At 39.5% G+C, this 21,562-nt stretch overlaps 3 protein-coding genes across 3 annotated transcripts; 1 reads left to right on the top strand and 2 right to left on the bottom strand.

Annotated features, from left to right (window-relative positions):
• Window positions 1-3,411: 3,411 nt before the first annotated feature.
• On the bottom strand, window positions 3,412-4,314 carry LOC118077957 (vomeronasal type-2 receptor 26-like). Its single transcript, XM_035101677.3, has one exon. It carries the CDS (start codon window positions 4,312-4,314, stop codon window positions 3,412-3,414), a length of 903 nt encoding a protein of 300 aa, XP_034957568.3.
• A 5,062-nt stretch (window positions 4,315-9,376) lies between these two features.
• Window positions 9,377-13,691, bottom strand: LOC148683873 (vomeronasal type-2 receptor 26-like). The gene is made up of 5 exons (XM_088654608.1): window positions 13,682-13,691; window positions 13,218-13,546; window positions 12,545-12,589; window positions 10,404-11,264; window positions 9,377-9,613 (listed from the first exon to the last, which is right to left on the bottom strand). The coding sequence occupies exons 1-5, from the start codon at window positions 13,689-13,691 to the stop codon at window positions 9,377-9,379; spliced, it is 1,482 nt and encodes a 493-aa protein (XP_088510734.1).
• Window positions 13,692-16,717: 3,026 nt separating this feature from the next.
• On the top strand, window positions 16,718-19,328 carry LOC118077956 (olfactory receptor 6F1-like). The gene is made up of 2 exons (XM_035101675.3): window positions 16,718-16,745; window positions 18,379-19,328. The coding sequence occupies exons 1-2, from the start codon at window positions 16,718-16,720 to the stop codon at window positions 19,326-19,328; spliced, it is 978 nt and encodes a 325-aa protein (XP_034957566.1).
• Window positions 19,329-21,562: the final 2,234 nt, after the last annotated feature.

The raw sequence follows: 21,562 nt of genomic DNA, 5'->3' as shown, positions 1-21,562 counted from the left end.
TTCAAAATATTGGTATTGATAAAATATATTACTATGATTATGAATATTCTTTCAAAGAAACACAGTCGTGCAAAGAAAAAGAAAGAAAGAAAGAAAGAAAGAAAGAAAGAAAGAAAGAAAGAAAGAAAGAAATATGAAATGAGTCTATTTTACATTCAGGATACATTAAGATAGTTGTGGTAATGTAAATAAAATGAAACAAATAAACAGTGCTGTGTTTGAAGCCAAGTAACTGAAATATCAGAAGAAATGAAAAGCACAGCAAAAGTGCAAGTGGAGACAGCATGTATATGATGAAAGAAAGGAACCATGGGGTAGAAATGAGTGAGGTGGAGTTTGTAAAGGAAAGAAGAGCTAAAATTTCTTCTTGCTCTTTTTTTTTACCTTAAGTTCAAAAGAGATGTAACAAATGATAGAATCTCACATGATCAAATTTTAACAATAATAGTAACAGTAGTAGTCATATTTGAAGAGGGATATTTGGACCAATACTGTTACAATGGTGGGGGAACTATTTTACCAGTGCATCTTCTTCCAGGTGGAGCTTTCCCTTAAACGTATTAGCTTTTTCTACAGTCCAAAAAAACATTTTTATGAGACTGCAGCTTCTAAGACTAAGACCAATTAACAAAACAAAACAAAACCACAAAACAACAGAAAGAAAGAATTAGCTCCTTACAAAAGATCTTCAAATGAAGGTGCTGGAGGTTCTGTTGTGAAGGCTACTGAATTAACACTGGTGAAACTATGAGAAACAATCCCACCAATTATGATGTTGCCTGACAGATGATATTTTTGGAGTGGAGGGTATGGAGCATGGACCCTGCATTTAGCATAGTGATCCTCAGAGGCAATATGAGAAAGCAGTATTAGCAGAAAGACAACTAATACTACCATATTGATCACCACCTTTCACTCTACGTCCAGATTCTTCTGTATTTCCACCTGCATCATTATCATGATATTCTCTGTGGTTACGGTGACTTGACTTGGATGCTCAGTCAGTATGATGATATGCTTGAATTACTCCAAGATATAAAGTATAAGTAAAGTTATAAGAGTGGTGTATGCATGCTTGTTCCTAGTCCTTCATCACACCTGTGATTGCTAGAGGGCATTTTTGTGCCATTCTCAGTTTGTGTTATTAGCTCTCTAAGGGGAAACTGTAATTGTGCAGTGGATTTTAGAAATTAATTATAGCTTTTATACATAAAGGGGTGTGTGATATGAAGTCAAATGTGGGAATTCCCCGTGGAATTGCAAAAGAAAACATGTTTATCACATCTGAATAGAAGTTTTCTTTTCTATTTATCAGATTAGGAATATGCACTTGAGCTTTTAAATGCCTGACTGGAGAAGTTTTCACATCACATTTTAAGGCAAATTTGCAAAATTTGCACTTTCCAAAACAATACACAAATTAAAATATAGCCACCATTTGAAATTCACATTTCTCCAGTTGTTTTATACTAGGGGAAAGTGTTCATATGAATGCATACATCACTTAAAGTAACATACAAGAACTGGTTACAGGTAGGTAGCCGTGTTGGTCTGGATCGAAGTAAAATAAAAAAAAATCCTTCAGTAGCACCTTAAAGACCAACTAAGTTTTTATTTTGGTATGAGCTTTCGTGTGCATGCACACTTCTTCAGATACAGTGAAAAAAGAACTGTACAAGAACTGTACATTCCAAATTCCAAATCTTTATTATGGTCCTAGACCAGCATAAGGTAAAAGCATTTCCATACATAAATAAAACATGCTAGATAGGCAGTAATCTGTAAACAAACCAGAAACCTTCATAAAAATGACAAAAGTAGTTTCTTTAAATACAGAGTTCACTTGTACTCGTAATATATCAGTGGTTCACTGTTCATTTCTTTTCTTTCCAAAATAGATTATATCTTGAACAATTACAAGTGAACTCTTTATTTACTGCACCATTGTTGGTGGTATTATCTTGTTTCAATTGCAGTAATCATTGTATTGCCACGCTGTTTATTGTTTTATAGACAGGCAATAACTGCCTATAGTTCAGTTTTAGAATTGTAGATGCTTTGGCCACATCTGGTGGTGAAACTTAGCCAGGGAATAGGAAGGGGAAATGCATCACATCTTGCTACCTTGATTTAGAAGAGGTTACCAAAAAGCATGCAAGTTCTGTCAGATATTGGAATTAGTTTATTGGCTCAATAAGCAACTGTTACAATATAAATTACAGCCAAATGGGTTGTCCAAGAAACTTCCTTGCTAGTGAAGATTTGGGGATCCTATGAATTGTATTACAGTGATACCTCGACTTACGAATGACTCGACAACCAAATTTTTTGACTTACGAATGGGGCAAATGGCCGGACGCTTATGAATTCCTAGATATCCGAACAGAAGCTGTGGCGGTTTTTTTCGACTTATGAATTTTTAGATGGGGTTGCTTCAACTTACGAATTTTTCCGTTTCCAATGCATTCCTATGGGAAATCACATTTCCAATGGCACTTTTCGACTTACGAATTTTTCGACCTACGAAGGTGCCTTCGGAACGGATTAGATTTGTAAGTCAAGGCACCACTGTATTCATCTTTGTAGTTGTGACAATGAGCACAAAAGGCAAGCAAAGTTCACCTGGCTATTACAAATTATGGATGACTTCTTAGAACAGGGGTGGTGCACCTCAGACCTGAGGGCTAAGGGTGATCCCTCTACTCCTCTCTATTAAGGCTTTCCCTTGGCCACATCATATACCAGTGTTGCTTTACACATTCCTTGGGTGGTTTTACCTGTCTGAAATGTTTCCTTGAAGTTTGACAGTGCTTCTTCATTCCTTGGATGGACAGAGAGGGACTGATACATGCCTCTCAGAAGGTTGTTCAAAATGACCGCTCCCCACATTAAATGGGGGACGACTTTTGCGTGGTTGCACACAGCCCCCTGGATCCCCAGAGTGACTCCCTGGTAGTTCAGAAGTGGCACTACCTTCCCAGGCTGGATACCTGTGGTCTCCGCCTACCCCAGCCAATCATCTAATCCCGCCTGGGGAGGTGTTGCCAGGGAACTAGCCAGGTAAGGGGAGGGACTGTCAAGCTCAGACAATAGAATGTGAATCTTACCTGCACGAGAAAGAGGTTCATCACATGTTCTTTCTATATAACTACTGGAACAAGCCGTAACCCACAATAAAGGAAACAACAACGCACACTAAAAAGAATAAAGGTCTTATGCATCTCAGATATGGGTTCATGGGCATGGATGTACATATGACAAGATCCAGTAACAAACTGTTAGAGTGTGTTTGGAGAGCTGCAAAGAAAATTTACATACAACAAATGCTGCAAGGAAAAAATCTAGAAATATTCTAGAACATACACATATTGTGCTGGGCACTGCAGATTACAGAAGAATTCATGGACACATTCAACAAACATTTTGTCTTATTAGCTGTTCCCTATTGTTCAGCTCTGGCCTCAACAAAATTAGATAACATTTTGGGGAAAAGATACAGCCCAGCAACCCAGCACTGGATGCTAAGATACAGAAAACCTCCACAGCCACCATGTATTTTCCTTTGGTGCTCATATAAGAAGGAATGAAGGATAACCAAACACTGCAGAAGACCAACATGCTGAAAGTGATGAACTTGGCTTCATTGAAACTGTCAGGTAACTTCCTGGCAAAGAAAGCCACTGTGAAACTAACCGTGGCCAGGAAACCCATGTAGCCAATGACTGAGTAGAACATTGCCACAGACCCCTCATTGCATTCTAGTATGATTTCTTCTGTCATTGAGTGCATGTCAACATCTGGGAATGGGGGATAAGTTGCCAGCCAGATAGTACAGATGCCTGCTTGAATAAAGGAGCAGGAAACGACAACAGAGTAGGCCAGTCCTTTCCCCACCCATTTTTTCATTATTGATCCTGGTCTGGTGGCCATAAAAGCCAGAACCACAATAATAGTCTTTCCCAAAACTGAAGAAACAGCCACTGAGAAGATGATGCCAAAAGCAGTTTGCCGAAGGAGACATGTCACCTTCTGAGGTTCACCAATGAATAGCAAGGCAGAAAGAAAGCAGAGCAGGAGGGAGATGAGGAGAGTGTAGGTCAAATCCCGGTTGTTGGCTTTGACAATGGGAGTGTCATGGTGCTTTATAAAGATTCCTAATACCAGAGTTGTGATAATTGAAGAGAAGAGAGAAAAAGAAGCTAAACTGACCCCCAATAGTTCTTCATAAGACAAGAAATTTATTTCCTTGGGGATACATGCAACCTGGTTTTTGTTTGGATAATATTCATCTTGGCATTTAAAGCAGTCACCCATGTCTGAAAAAGAAATGAGTCTCTGTCAATCTTATATTCATCTCATAAACATATCTATGGCTGTTCCTCTCAGAGGTATTAAATGTACATCAAATAATGATTTGTCTGTGATAGTTGCATACATCTGGAACAAAGCGTCAAATATTGTTCATGACTAAGGACAGTGATCCACTTAGCCAGCTCCATACTCATGGTGCCTACATTTTAGATTTTACTCATAGTTAAATGCTAATTTTAAGGGAGGTGTTATGTCATAGCTGCCAAGTCTCCCGTTTTTCGCGGGAAACCCCATATTTTAAAGTTTCCTGCTGGCAGCCTGGATTGGAAAAAAAAATCCCGTAAATCCCCTGGATTTCTCACCTGCCAGGGAGGCTCCATTTTGGGCCCTGGCACCACCCGATTTCTGGTGCTCATACATGGGTAGTGCGGCACCGAAAGTCGCTACTACGCATGTCTGTACATGTGTAGAAGCGATTTCTGGTGCCGCGCCGCTGCTGATCCCGCATTTTTCAGCGGGAGACTTGGCAGCTATGTATTATGTATTTTCCTATATACCCAAAGGAAGACTCAGGATGCAGAATTATCTGAGATTATATATCTAAAAACCAAATTAAAACTAGCAAAACCAAAATATAGTTTGAGAGGAAAAGTTTCCTAAGACAGAAGGAAACATGACACTTCCTACTCCTTCATATGTCTACAGGAGACACCTGTTAGCTTGGAGCAAAAGATTGGAAAGAAAACTCTAATAATCTTTGGTAGGTGACCCGAGAAGCACACACTTGCCCCATCAGGTTAGCATTTACCCCAGTGTGCATGCCAGCCTAAAGGGCACACCCAATGACCCCAATCAAGGCAGCATAAAGTGACTCAAGAGTGCCCTTAACCCAAGGCTTCCTCAATTATCCCACCTCTCTTGACTTGTATTTTCTGCCTGGACTAACAGACAATTAAACTAAACTAAACTAAACAGTATGAAGTAGGCAAAATAGAGAAAAATCAAGGTGAAGTATGGGCTCACTCCCAAATTCCTAATCAGCTCTGAAATGACCACCTAACCCAAGCCTACACTGCAATGGGAAGGGGGTGGGTCTCTCCAAAGAGAAATCTGCAGCATTCAGGGAGGATCAAGGCTTAAAAGCCTGTTCCCCCTCTCTATGATTGTTCCACACATTAAGATGGGCCACCCACAATTCCTCTCCAGGAAGAGATCACTTGAGTCTCCTTTCCTGGGGGACATGGAGTGTGGGAAATTTGCCCCCACTCAAGTGTGGAAGTGGCATTGTTGTTGTAAGTTGTTTCAAGTTACTTTGTGTAAACAAACAAACCAAAGATTATGATGTTATCACATTCAAGAAAAAACAGCAGAAGAACATATGTTTTCTCCAGACCCAAGAGTGATATTTTCTGGTTCACTTTTAGTAGGAGACCAACATGACACATCCACCAACAGTCCCAATTTGTATGGGATGACACTGGTTGACAGAAGCGGCTCCGGCTTCTTATGTCAATCTGTGATGTCCTGCTTCCTCCACCACCACATCTGCAGGGCCTCTGCCAAGGCCTGGAAGCATGCTGTGGCCACTGACATGCGTAAGGAACCAGGCTACACTTCCACTGCACTTCCAGTGTGGTGTAGGCTTCCAGATGTATGCCAGTGGTTTTGTCGGGCTTCGCGGCAGCATCAACCCTAACAGAATCTTGTGGTGGCAGCAGGTCTCACCAGACCTCGTGGTGGTGAGCCTCGCCAGACACAAGGTCAAATTATTGCACATATATTTAAATATCATATGTCAATTCATACCTTTTCAGTGCTGTCCTGTGTAGCACCAACCCCTACCAAAATATGCCAACATTTTTTTGGGGAAAAAATTTTTGGGAAAAAAATGTAGAGAAATAATGCTGATGTGCTTATGACTATTCTTCTAGGTGGGTTTTTTTTGGGGGGGGGAGAGAGTTAGTTCAATTTGTTGTACCTTTAGTTATCTTAGATTATCCACTGTTGTTTTAGTTTATGGTGAGTTTATTTTGCATTAATATTTTAACTGATTTCTAGAAGTCTGTATTGACATATTTCATTATATTTTACATGGCCCTGCAGCCATATGGTGAAGTGCAATATAGAAAATCTATCTATCTCTACCTAAAGTGGTCTTTACAAACCTATCCCTCTAGACTGCATTGATTTTATCAATAAACCTATACAATATAGGCCTTACCCTCCTCATGTGAAATCTTTCCTTCTGGACATGAGATGCAATCGTAGCAGCAAAATGGCTTCCCTTCCTTCACTTTCTTGCTAGAACCTGGACGGCATCTTTCCACGCATTCAGAAATAGGTTGTGTCTAATTCATAAAGCAAATAGGACAAAAAATAATAACCTTCACTTTGATGACCTTTAAACCTTTGGGGTGGGCTTTTCATTTTCAGATTTATCAGAATGGCTGCATGGTTCCATCATATGCTAACATGCTTTTGAAGTCTTGGGACCATGTTATGTGACTCCAGTCCCACAAAAGCATGCCCAATTATCACTATTAAACTGGAAAATTAGGATTAACATTTGAAATTCATCTTGTTCTACCCATCTCTGTCCAGTCTTTCAACCATTACCACTAGTGGTGTCCTTCTTCTACACCAATGGACTGGAATATGCTGGAAATATGCTGGAAAGTAGTAAAAAGTAGTAAAACGTACCAGGAATGTGGGTGTATATTAGAGGAATATATATATATATTGGTTATAATGCCATCTAGTGCTTATGTATCAGTTAAGAGTTAAATGAGTTTTGCAAGTTATTATGGTCTTAAACAGGCTGCCTAGTTATTCCTGGGATTTAATGCTTCATGTTTGGATTGTTGAACATGACCTGATAGAATTGTTAAGATAAATAATGAAAATATGAGTTGAAATCGGTTTAATTCCACCATATTTGTTTATAGTTTTTGACTCATGATGTAACTTTTAATCGCCCTTGTGGATAGCTCAGTCAGTACAACATGACATGCTTAATCTCAGGGTCATGGCTTCAAACCCCACATTGGGCAAAAGATTCCTGCATTGCAGGGGGTTGGACTAGATGACCCTTGTGGTGCCTTCCAACTGTACAATTCTGTGATTCTATTATTCTATCTACAGGCTCACTGTATTTTTTTACCTCAGAACTCTGAGTTGGCTCTCTTTATATTTTAAGTGGTTAAACAAAAAGAGGGGGAGATGTTTTGAAATGTGTTTGAGAAGAAGGGAAAAGAAACATCCGTGATGCAAGATTTCTCAAGTAAACACATAGGAACATAAGAAGAGCATGCTGGATCAGGCCAATGGCACATCTAATCTAGCATCTGTTCTCACAATGACCTGTAGGAAACCTGCAAGGGGGACCTGAGAACAGGAACACTTTTCGCTCCACCCCATGCTATTAAGATGCCTCAGACTGTGGAGGCAGAACATAGTCATCATAACTAATAGCCATTCTTAGCCTGAACCTCCAAGAATTCGTCCAATCCACTTTGAAACCATCCAAGTTGGTGACCATCCTGTGGGAATTCGTTCCATAGTCTAAGTATGCACTGTGTGAATTACTTTATTTTATCTGTCTTGAATCTTCAGTTTCATCCACAGGTTCTAATGTTATGTGAGAGGCGGAAAAACTGTTCTCTATCCATTTTCTCCATGCCAAGCATAATGTTATGAAGTATATAAACTTCTGAGGTTCCGGTTTCCGCCTGCAGGAATGGCGGACCTGTTTTCCATCTCTCTGACCTTCGTAAGGAATTTGGCGGTTGCTAGGGGAGTAAATGGCAACCCCCTACCCTCTCCGGGGGTTACGGAGAGGGGCCGCTGGCCCGCGATGCCCCCAGACCCACTCCGACTGTTTTTGGAGTGGGGGGAGCTTGGGCTGAGCACTTACGACGGCCAGGACTCCCGGACGCTAATCTGCATGGCGGGGATTTCCATGGTTAAAGAAGATAATTAGGCTTAAATCTATGGACATACTTCAGAAGGAGGGGAAGAAGCGCTGTTTACTGCTGAGAATTTTAAGCTGCTGAGTGAGAGGAGTTAAAGAATGTACGGCATCTGGAAGAAGGATTGATGGGGACGGAGCGATAAGGGAAGCAAGTTTTTATTTTTTCTTCATATTGTTGCCTCGTACCTTCCCGGACGCGATGTCCTGGCTTGTTTGGAGTGAAAGAGAAGCAAAAGACTGTGTGAGTTGAACTTCATAGCTGTTGTTACTGAGCATATTTCTTAAAGATGTGAAGTTGCCGATGAGAAAAGCCCCCCCCTAGTCAGACGGAAGGAGCTCTGGACGCGTTCGGAGGATTTATGAGCTGTGACGCACTTTAAATTGGAGCAGCGACCTGAAGCTAAGTTCAGCTATAGGGCAAGGAGATCCATTAATTTACCAAGAGTTCATGGTTGGATGTTTGGGTCTCCTGCCTGAAAAAGCTGTAAATTCTATAAAGATAAATAAATCGTAAATCTTCATGGCTATGAGAGAAAATGAAAGTGATTTGAGCCTTTCAAGATGGCGCTGCTACTTCGTCGCAACAGGGAGCTCCACTAAGAAGATTTATGGGGAGGCTGGACTGATTAACTCACACAGGAGAAAGAACATCTGTGAAACTTCGTTTGATATTTATCTCAGCAGCTGGAACAATCGGATGAAAGTGGAAAACACCTATGTGACTGTAAGGGGAAGATTTGGAATATTATGAGCTTGGAGGACGATTTGAACTTTAGAAATAAGACGGCAGTGGACAGTTGCGAGGAATTCCCAATTTCTTGAAGCATGGGAACCCAAAAATAAATTATTCAGATGATTTGGCATAACATTCGGTTTGATTGATATATATATGTGTATAATTTGAAATATTGAATGTGATATAATTGGTTTTAATTGGAAAATTAATAAAAATATTTTTTTTTTAAAAAAAGAAGTATATAAACTTCTACAAATTCATATAAAGTATCTTCATTTGAGCAATACCTCGGGAAATTAATTTTGTCTATCATTACTGACATTCAGTACTTCAAGGAACAAGTAATTCCTAAACTGCTATTAACTGGATCCTACCTGGTTAAACCAGTTGTGCCATGTGATGGCATCCTCATTGATGGTTATTTTTTGTTCTGAAGGGGCCCTAGGATCAACCTTCCCAATCTTTACTTTAGATATATTTGAAGCACATAAATAGTTGATGATATCAAATCCAGCTGCTAACTTCCCATTTTGGTCAAAGGAAATCTTCTGTCCAGCACTGTTGTTAAATGAGGTATGTCTCAGAAAGTGATGGAGCTAGAATGAAAATATAAAGGTTTATAAAAATGCTGCAAGTGGGTCATGAAATTGCATTTGTCTCATAATTCGGGCATTTGTTAATTTGTTTTGCACAGGAGTTTTTTTAGAAACCCATTCATGCCCCCTCAAGAGTGAGAGACACAGGTTCCAGACCCTACCTACCACAAGTCTCTACCTTTCCCACCCATCATCAACATAACCTGTCAACATAAATATCCAGTATGCACCACTAACTGTTGCAGCTTGGCATGACAGTATAGAATAGGAGGGGGGAAATGCCTGTAAGCCAATCACAGAAAAGGACAAAAAATTCTTCTTGCCCCCAAATAAGGCAACCAGTTAAACTCACACTGGAAGGGCAGGTTGAATCCTGTGCTCAGAAATAAAGAGAACAAAGAGGCAGAAAGCATCACCTTAAATACCTCTGCCCCTCTCCCTTTGCTGAAATTTTCCAGCATCAGAAACTGGAGTGCCTACATGCCAGTCTTTCTGTCCCCACACAAAAGCAATCCTGCCTGGACCACTTTTGCAGCCAGATGGAGGAGCAAACTTTTCTAATATAAAAGACGTTGCTTCTAAATGTGGGTTTCTATACTGGTTACAAAGCTTTAAGGGCTCAGCACATACACAACGAAAAAGAAAGTAGAGATGGCTAAATTAAAAACGATGGTTCTAGCTTTTAGGACAGCTAAAGAAGATACAACCATAAGGACTGGAAGAGTATAGGGAGGCAGCTTACTTCTCAAATTAGTCTAGCTATACCCCATGAGGATGTTCAGCTAACTACCTTCCAATATGGTTGATGTTGAAGCTTCAGATCCCCTTCATCCAGCATTGCTTTGTTTTTCAGTCTTGATGAAGACATGGCATGTAATGCATGAGCCACAACATAAACAGCATTGTAGACACTGTAGCTATGGCCAGTCATGCTCATTTCAAAATAGATGAATGGAAGGTCTGCCAGCTTCTCCTCTCCTGTGCAAATATTCTCAGGCACCTCATCCACTGTTGTATTTGGAAAAGCACAGTCAAAAGCATGTTGCCAGAAGTCCCTGATGAAACCATCTCTAGAAGTGCTGAAAGGGTTTCTGCCCTCAGCAAACTGCTGAAATTCTGACACATGATTGAACTGATATGAGAAGGTTATTGCACCATTGAAAGTTTCTACATCCCAATTCCTTTGATAGGAGAATGAATTGAGCTCTATCTGGGCTGTTGTTATCCACACTTTGCCTTTGGGTTTCTTTGCCATGTGGTCTACACTTGACAGAAATGACAACCATCTAAAAAATGGAAAGGAATAAGACTCCCCGCAAGCCACAATTACATTGGCTTTGCTGTTTCTTATTTTATCATTTATTTCTTTTCCACGAGCCACCATGCTGGTAATCTCCGAAATAAAAGTTGGAATCGGGATTCTTTCCATGAAGGCAATACAGACACCTTTCTGGGGAAATGTTGGAAGCACAGTTTGCACAAATCTTTCTCCATTGTCAGTATCCATAACAACGGTCCCAATCCATGTCCACCTGAAGTGCAGAAGCAGATGGAGAATCCCATCATACTGTAGGTCTTCCTTAGGGACCATCTGGTAGAAGAAAAGGCCTGGGGTTTTATAGTTCATCTCCGGAGCAGGGCTGTATGTTAGCTAAGGATACATATGAAGATGAGGTTGAAGATAAACAATCACCTTTGGTGGTTTAAACTCCCATTCATTACCCATTAGTGCTAGAGAAATTGGCACTATTTGCACATGTCATTTCTACTCTGGCAGCCATGTTACTTGCAAAGTTAGTGAACTGTATGAAGGTGTCTCGAATTTAAAGTTGTTTTATGATCTGTCTGCAAGTGATGCATTTTTAGAATAATTATCAGAGTTTTATTCAGTGATATGAAGAAGGATGAGAGATAAATATTTCTAATACAGGCAATGTTGTATAAGCTCCATGCAGGTTTTCTGCAAATATATAATAATCACTGCTCAATAAACAGCTGGTTTGGAAGTTTCCTAAATTACTTTTTTCCTAGAGCTATTCACAGAGCGGGGTGCACTATGATAAAATGTCGTCCTGAAGAATCTTGAGATTCATGAATCAATTCACAGTAAACATTCTCAGGGTGAAACAGAGTAATTAAGTACTTTGAACTTTTAAAATACTGTACTAATAGTCAATGAGAATGTGGCATTTATAGGCTATGAAAGGGCCATACAGACTGTGTTTTCCTGCACACCAGAAGGGAGAATCAGGAGGCCAGTTTTGATTATATTTATTAAATATAACCAAACATAATTAAGTGCAGCCAAGTTGAATCTTTGCAGACTGGTGAAAACACCAACCTGTGCAAATCCACCCCAGCTGAACTACATCAGTTTGATGGCATGGGATGAAGCAGTTTCCCATCTCTCATTAAATGGGATCCTTGGGAGTTTGTGACTTGACTGGTGTACCCCACCGCTGTTGATACATGTTACAAAGGCTTCTAAGCTGGTTGGCAGTGGAAGAAGTGCTCATACCTAAACATAGAAACATAGGGTGCTTAAAGGTAAAGGGTAAAGGGACCCCTGACAATTAGGTCCAGTTGTGACCGACTCTGGGGTTGCGGCGCTCATCTCGCGTTATTGGCCGAGGGAGCCGGTGTACAACTTCCAGGTCATGTGGCCATCATGATAAAGCCGCTTCTGGCAAAACCAGAGCAGCGCACGGAAACACCATTTACCTTCCCGCTGTAATGGTACCTATTTATCTACTTGCACTTTGACGTGCTTTCGAATTGCTAGGTTGGCAGGAGCTGGGGCCAAACAATGGGAGCTCGCCCCATTGCGAGGATTCGAACTGCCTACCTTCTGATTGGCAAGCCCTAGGCTCTGTGGTTTAACCCAAAGCGCCACCTGCGTCCCGTGCTTAATGATGGATCAAATCCACTTACCAGTTTAGGAAATGAAACAGACAAATTCATAAAGCTAATCTGTATCTGTAGAGGGTAATGTGGAGTAGGCAAAAACAAGCAAACAAAAACCTAACGTCAATTTAACAATACCCCAGAAATTCCAGTTTATACCCTGTATAGTCAAATGCCTAGTCCCATATTGCCAAACAGTAGGAAGGTAAATAGCATGAAGATTTTAAAAATAAGAGGTTGCAGATGGCACTGCCATTAAAATGGGGGGGGGGGTGGAACCTTCCCAATCTGATTGGCCCCTTTTGCCATGTGAAATCCTGCTTAGTCACTTCTTCCAGAAGGAAGACTCCAATTATTTCCAGAATAAAAGAGAAAGAGAGTAGCAAACTTGCTCTCATCCATAGGATAGGGCTAGCACCTAGAAATGATTAGAGTGATGTTGATTTAAATTCGTATGCCACCCTTCATCTGAAGCTCTCAGGCTGGTTCACTGCATAAAAATACATGTACAAAACACAAAATGCACAATAAAAATGAGAAGAAAAATTAAATAAAACTATAACACCCCTCTTTCACAGATGACACTAACACGTAAGATAAGGTTCATTTGTTTCCTTCAAACGCATCCATTGCACCCGACTACGACTAAGGAGTTGTGAAGGAATTGCAAACTTGTCATACTCTTATTTTCATATCTTACCTGTGGAATCTTGTGCATATCCAAGAAAATGGCCATATTTGAAGAAATTTGGGAATCCAGACCACCAATTACTGCAGTTAGCTTATTACGTAGATCACAGTTGTAGTTTGGGGAAAATCTCTCCAAACTGTATATGAGCAGCATTGTAGAATAGTAGGTCCACATAGCATTGTAATAGTTGTCATAGATGTGGAAGCCCAAGGTAACATTGGGTAAGATCTGAGAGTTTTCATTAATCTCCTTCACTGCGAAGACCAAGGCCACAATATGCTGGTAATTCTTAGGCAACACTCTAGAATGAGAGTTCCATTTTGTATCAGAAGGATATTCTACAATTTATCATCAATATCACATATAATCACAATATTAAAAAAACCCAGAATACATAAGAAAACCAAAACCAAAGACAACCAAATAATCCCTCCTCCCACAAGACCCTTTAAAAGGGCATCAGGCTTGCTTACCACCAATCATTCTACTTCTAAGATAAATGAAGCCAATATTACGGGTAAGTAAAAAAGTAAACCCTTACAAAAATTCTTCCTTCAGTGGCTGTGGAGGTTCCTTCGTGAAATCTGGTGAGAAGGAGATGAAGCCACCATGGGAAACAACAGCACCAATGAGGAGGTCTCCTGACTGATGATACTTGTGGAATGGAGGGTGCGGATACCAGACCTTGCATTTAAGAGTGTGGGCCTTGCATGTCATGTGAGGGAGCAGTATGAGCATCCATAACACCAACAGAACCATTATCCCCAGCACAAGTTCATTTTTCCCATCTACATGCAGATTCTTGATGTCTATAAACATGCTGCAAGATTACAATGGCCTAATTTGAACATTCAAACAGTCCTTAAGTCTGCAATTGCAAACAGAAGGACCTGAGGATCATACTGATGAATAAATGCCTCATTTTAGTTGCTAGCTCTTCCTCTAAGTGCTAGGGGATATACTTATGGCATCTGCCACAGCTAAGTTCCTTTTTTGTTTTTTGTTTTGTCAAGCAGCAGTTAATTATAATACTCATCACGATAATAAATGTAACTACAACTACATAGATGAATTTTTGGCTTGTTCGTTTGCTTTTTATTTTTGACAATGCAACAACTAATTGCACTGCTCATGATAATGAATGGCATCAAAAATTCAAAATTGGGAATTCCCTGAGAAATTGCACAAGAAAACATGTTTGCCACAACTGAAAGGGGTATTTTTCCCCTTGTGCACCTAGTTTGATAGGAAATTATAGAATGTAAATGTTTCTGGGGACTTACAGGAAGGATCAGACACCAGAAATACAAGGCCTCAGTCTGGAGACAGATGAATGTATTTATTTGTGTATTAAATGTACTGTATATACCTCCCTCCTAAAGGAGCCCCAAAAATTCAATCATGTCTCCTTCTTTAAAATGTGCTTTAGTAATTTTGCACTTAGTTTATAAATCAATAAAGCAACCACAACAGGGTAGAACTAGCAGATCACATCAGGTGTGCCGACTTGAATAAAATATTGTGGGGGCCCAGGTAAGCCCTGCCCTGCAAAATTGATCACATGACACAGTACACACACACACCATTTGTTTTTTTTTGTTTTTTCTTTTTTTTGGAAAAGACTTTATTGAAATTTCACGTACCAGAAGCAACACATAAAACAATACAGAATTACAATGTTAATACAAATTACAACAATTGAAAAAACTAAAAAACACAAAAAATACAAAAGGAAAAAAAAGAAAGCTCAAGATCTGAATATGCAATATGTCCATCAATTAAATAAAAAATAATTGTTACCCCCAACCCTCACTTTCCCTCCCCCCTCCCCGCCCATCTACCTTTCCCTCTCTCACCTAATTCATCCAAGTTTCCTTGTTATACCTAATATTCCATAGTCTTTGCTATTTTAATGTCATCCACTTCAATAAAGTAATCTTTTGGTCAATTCGTTTTGTTGTTTATTATTAAGGTTTGTATTCTTTTCTTTCTTTATATCTTTATTGAGTAAGAAATGGGTTAGGAAGATGGGCCTAATAGATAGTTCTTATATTTAATTTTAATTTAATCTTCAGACTTCCTGCCTTTCCTCGATGCATTTATTCGTCTTAACCTTGAACGTACATAACACAGCACCTTTATCTAAATCAATTATCAAATTCGTTCTTATTTCTTAGTGCACCAATATTTTACTCTCAAAAATTTGTTTTTCTCCCCGCCTTTTTGGATTTTAATCCAATATTAATACAGGTGATATTCCTTTACAATATTTTTCCATATATATTTTATATTTTTCCCACTTTGCAGCAAGGTTTTGTTTTGATTTGCCTCGTATGTTGTTAGTCCACACACACACCATTTGAATGGGAATGCCATCAACTTTGTGGGGGCCTGGCCCCCTTAAATATTTTATTGTGGGAGCTGAAGCCACCATGGCCTCTAGGAGTTAATAATAATAATAATAATAATAATAATAATAATAATAATAATAATAATTTCTACACATCTGGCTGGGTTTCCCCAGCCACTCTGGGCAGCTTCCAACAAAAGATTAAAAATACATGTTGTATGGATCACATGTTGATGGATAGTAGACATAAATAATATAAGTGACTACTGTATCTTATACTTCACAGAAGAACTACAAATATAGGATATAAGCTGAAAAGAAGATATATATTTCACAGAAGAACTACAAATATAGGAAATAAGCTGAAAAGAAGCTAAAATGGGGATGCATTTAAAATATTAATATAACTACAAAAATCATACCATTCTCACATATTTTATATGTCTGCCAAGGCTGTTGCAAAGTAATGCAACAGCTGTGCCCTGTTACTATAATAAATAAGATTTATCCAAACCATCCAAAAGGTGGTAAGGATTGTTCTCTTACTCTCTGTTCCATTCATATCTGAGATGACCCACCAACTTCTTAGGTGTCAAAGCTCACTCAGTGTGTCTGCTCATTGCTTCAACCTAGTGAATTCTAGGTTGTTGGTGTGTGTGTGTGTGTGTGTGTGTGTCTGCTTTTATCAAATGCAGATATAGGAATAACAACATTCCGATATGTCTTCACGCTTATATACAAATACCATACGTTAAAACTGTATAGCTACAGATTTAAAGGCAATTATGCTCTCTGATTGTCACAATGTTGACTGTGCCATTTCAAAAGGGGGGGGGGTCCATTTTGTTCTCTCTTATTTTTTAGCTACCAGAACTTTGACCTGACTCATAAGCAAATATTCCCAACTGGAAATAGGCTATTGATACAAATTAATCCCTATTGTTCATGCAATCAAATTACTACGGCACTGCTAAATATAAATATTTTGCTACTAATTAGTTCAACAATTTGCTTATTTATTGGTTTGCCAAGAAGGCATTATTTTAGCTACTCTCTCAGAATAAAGCACCACGGGAACTAGTTTTCCCCAATTGGGGGATATATATATATATGGGAATCTGAAATACCCTGTGATAGATATATAACCAAGACCTGCAAGATGCATTTAGAAGACAATGTGTTGAAAGGTAAAACAAAATTCATTTATTTAGCTGCCTTTCCTTTAAATATTTTAAAAAGACAAACTTTAAGTTGGATCCAGACTCAATTCTACAGCAAGATCCACCAGCATGAGTGGAGTTAGGATCCAGCAGATCTCTGGTTGAGCTGGGAGGTTCCCAGAACAGCCAGGCTACACCAGCTTATCTCCCCCTCCTTATCTCATCTAAGCTGGGATCCAGTCATCAGAGTTGAGCCTGGCGAATCTTAAATTGGCATGAGCTCTGAAACAGATGGGGGGGGAGGACCAGAGGGAAGGGAGACTTAGGCTGGATTTTAAACCCTTTCAGCTCAGTCATGTGTACGTTAAGCCAGCAAGCCAGCAAAATGGGCGGTATAAATCAAAACACATTTTAAAGGCGTCTTTCCCTCCTGTCATATTTAGGCTGGCTCAGCCAGAGGTAGCCCTGCCCCTGAACAGAGTTTGGATCTGAAGTACTTTTTTGGCTTGCTTCACACAAGCTTCCTGTGCATAGAATTGTTCCCCTAGTCATGCTAAGTAGAGCCATTGAAATCTGGTCTGGGAAGCGGTCACCGTGAGTGGATCCACAACATCAGGAGAGCAGCAAGTTCCCTGCACAATCAGGTCTAGTTTCCGTTTGAATGACAGAGCACCAGAGACTTGGTTTTATATATATATATATATATATATATATATATATATATATATATATATATATATAATACAGTATAACAATTAGAACATGTGCAGAGGAGGGCAACTAAGAAGATCAAGGGTCTGGAAACCAAGCCTTATGACGAATGCTTGAGGGAGTTGGATATGTTTAACCTGGAAAAGAGGAGACAGAGAGGAGATATGATAGCCATCCTCAAGTATCTCAAAGGTTGCCACATGGAAGGTGGAGAAGCTCATTTTCCCCTGCTCCACAGAGTAGGACCAAAACCAATGACTTCGAGTTCCAAAAAAATGAGATTTCGACTAAATATAAGGAATAACTTTCTGATGGTAAGAGCTGTTTGACACAGGAACAGACTCTCTCGGAAAGTGGTAGACTTTCTTTCATTTGAGATTTTTAAGCAGAGGTTGGATGACCATCTGTCATGGATGCTTTAGTTGAGATTCCTGCATTGTGAGGGGCTGGACTACATGACCCTTGGGATACTATCCAGTCTATGAATTTTGTCCAATGGTTCTGGGAAAGTTTGAGGAATCAAAGATTATAGCCTCTATATTAAGGATAGCTAATTTGCCATCACCCCCTGCCAGGATGGTCAGTGGTCAGGATGATGGGAGTTGTGATCCAACAACAGCAGAAAGCACCATGTTGGCTACCCCTGCTCTACATATTCAAATATTTAAATTTTGCAGAATGTACAAATGTGCAAAATTCATACTAGGAAATACTTCTTAGAAGTAGCCCAGCTGACACTCACCAGAAGAACAATGGAGGTGAGTTCCCTACATAACTAAATGTGCAAATGGCTTATGAAGAGAGTTAACAGGAAAGAAGTTTTCATATTGCTCAATATGATTGTACATTCCATTTGATTATAGGGAGCCAAATTATTCAGATTATGTTAAACAGATACCCTGCTCTGCTTGTCTTCCTCTTCCTCATCAACTGTGTGTCTGTTTTTCAGGTGGAAATGCAAGTCCAAATCAAACAGTGATCACAGAATTTATTCTCCTGGGATTTGGGAACCTTCGTAAGCTAAGAACCCCTACATTTGTGATATTTCTTGTGGTCTACATAGTAACATTAATGGGGAATATAATGATCACAGTGGTTGTGTTGACTGACCACAGCCTTCATACCCCCATGTACTTCTTCCTGGGAAACCTCTCTTTCTTGGAAATATGGTACACCACTAGTGTGGTTCCAAAAATGCTGAAAACATTACTGACTGCCCATGAGGCCATTTCCTTCTCAGCTTGTCTCCTCCAGTTTTACATCTTTGGCTCCCTGGCAGTTACCGAGTGTTTTCTTCTAGCAGCAATGTCCTATGATCGCTACGTAGCCATATGCCAGCCACTGCATTATGGAAACTTAATGAACTTCAGAGTTTGCATTCAGCTAGCGATAGGGTCATGGGTTGGTGGGTTTATTTCCTTATTTGTCACCATGCCAATGGTTTCTGTGCTGCCTTTCTGTGCCTCTAATAAGATCGATCATTTCTTCTGTGATTTGGCACCTGTGGTTAAACTTGCCTGTGGAGACACACGACTGGTGAGAATCCTTTCTTTCATTATTGCTTCTCTTGTATCCTTCTCTCCATTCCTTCTTACCATTCTGTCATACTGTAAAATCATCTCCACCATCCTCAAGATCCCATCTGCCAAAAGCAAACAGAAAGCCTTTTCCACCTGCTCCTCACATCTCATTGTGGTTACAGTGTTCTATGGGACACTGATGGTGGTGTATGGTGTACCTACGACAACTTGGTATCCCAACTTAAGCAAAGTCTTTTCTGTGCTCTATATAGTTGGGACACCGATGGTCAATCCTATTATATATAGCCTGAGGAACAAGGATGTCCAGAATGCATTGAGAAAACTGTTGACTAGAAATCCTGCACTGGCATGTGAATGAAAACTTTGACACACCCTTTGAATGTGGGGAACCACAAAGTTTCTGCTAATTTGTTTTTTAAAATGATGTCTACCATATTTGGCAGATATATAGAGATGTAGGATATTTTCAACATACTTATATAAGCACCATTTATTTCTTTACAAAATCCAATTTTGAAAGGTTTAGTTATCTCATTTTTGTTGTTTTACAACCAATGGTAATCTATAATGCTCATAAGTGATCCTTATAGGCAGCCCTTCATTCAACTTGAGTGTGATGAGTTGTATGTAATGGAGTAGACCACCTAACCCAGCATTAGTTACTCTGGCAAGGATTTGAAACTGAGGCTCCCTGACTTCATTTTGACTAGAGGTACTGGAAATCAAAACAAGGCTCTTCCCCTTACAAAGCACGTGCATTTTACTCTCAGTCTTGAAGTGTCCACTTTTTCTTAATCTGTGGGTTGATCAAGAATGTAAGAAGTATTATCAGAATGTTGACTGTGTGAGGGAGAGAAGAGCACTGTGTGGAGAGGGATCTTGAAATATTTTTTAATAAAAAAAATGTCATATACTATTTCTTGTGGTTTCTTTGTTTGTTGGTTTCCCTTGTCTTGGGTAATTCCAAACTCTACTCTCCCTTGCTGTGCTATACAACAGCAGATTTGTCACCATCTCCCGGAGCACAAGATGCTCCATGCTAACGGAAGTTAATGAAGCAGTAACTAAGCTTCCAAGTTTCACTGCTGTTTGTCATTAGTATAGTGGAATTCGAAGATGTGGGGTGATAATAGAGACAGCATTTTGTTTTCCTTTAATGGTATTTTCTCCTTTATATGTTTTACAAGTCTTGTACAACTATGCAAATAGAGATAAGCTCATGGAAGTCATCAGAGCTTACTCCCAAGTAAGTATTGTGCATAGGATTGTAGTCATGACACATGGCTGATCAGGAATATAGATCCAGGTCTTCTCAGACAATTTCCAAGATCCTAACTGCACCATACTACATTTTTAGTCCCAATTGGTTATAGGGTTTGTTATGATGAGCTCCTAACTTCAAAATTCACCACTACACCACTGGTCCCTTATTATCTAACTAAAGGGAATTAAAGGGAATTAAAAAGTGACAGTTCTGAATATGTGACAAACACATTTTCTTAAGCATTTCCACAGGGAATACCTTGCACTTGATGAATAACTACTTTCCTGTTTGATTATTAAGAGGACTATAATTAAAGCTGCTGCTTCTCAAAAGTCCTTTTTGATTTTCAGTGATAACTGTCAAAGGATACTATAAATCTAATCAGAATAGATAGGGTCTGGGATTCACAGGTCTGAGCTTGCAGACGCCCAAATTGCAGTCTCTCAGGAAACTAAATTACCATTCAAATCAGACAATTTTCATCTTGGAGATGCCATTCATAGTATTGCCAGAAAAACAGTGGTTTCTGTGTAGAATGAAGATTATATTGTATTAAGGATGGTTGTTTTACCAATCTTCCTGCTGGAGCTGTTCCCTTACATGGTATGTAAGGCTCACATAGCAAAATGCAGGCTCCAAGGTCCTCATCGTCCACTTCACATGTATCATCAGCCAGGAGATTTCATCATTGGTGGCATTGTTTCCCATGGTGCCTTCTTATCCACTTCAGCAACATTCATGGAGGAACCTCCACCAGTAAAGCCTGAAGAGCTTGTGTAAGAACTCAGCCTCTCATGAACAATCCCAGAGCTGCAGCTTCAGAACAATGGCTGATGCTGCAAATGTCAACTCTGTTACCTTTGATTTAAATAAAACACACTGATCTGAAAACTAACATGAATCAGCTATGAATAAAGGGAATAACACAGAAGCTCCCATTTATGGGATATATACTAAGGAATATTAAATACAGTGAAAATATACTGATCCCACAATTGAAAATAAGTTCCATTGTGTTCTTTTAGGTTTAGTTCTTGGTCGGGGTGTATGGATTAACAGTCTAGTAGCGCAGTAGTAAACCCAGCTGAACTCAATACGATTAATTTCTATGCAGACATTTAAATGTTCCAAGTGTTGAAGATGCTTCTGAAACAATCTGCAACTCTCATTCTAGGGTGGTACCCAAGGCTTATCAGCACATCCTGGCTTTGGCATTTGCAGTTAAGGAGATCAATGGATGCTCCCACATTTTGCCCAATATCACCTTGGGCTTCCATATCTATGACAGCTATATTAATGCAAGGAAGACGTATCTTGCCACACTGATA

Source organism: Zootoca vivipara, chromosome 12, assembly GCF_965207765.1.
Source record: "Zootoca vivipara chromosome 12, rZooViv2.hap1.1, whole genome shotgun sequence".
In the NCBI taxonomy this organism is placed as follows: domain Eukaryota; kingdom Metazoa; phylum Chordata; class Lepidosauria; order Squamata; family Lacertidae; genus Zootoca; species Zootoca vivipara.
Note: the sequence above shows the minus strand (reverse complement) of the source record. Positions and strands in the feature narration are given on the sequence as shown.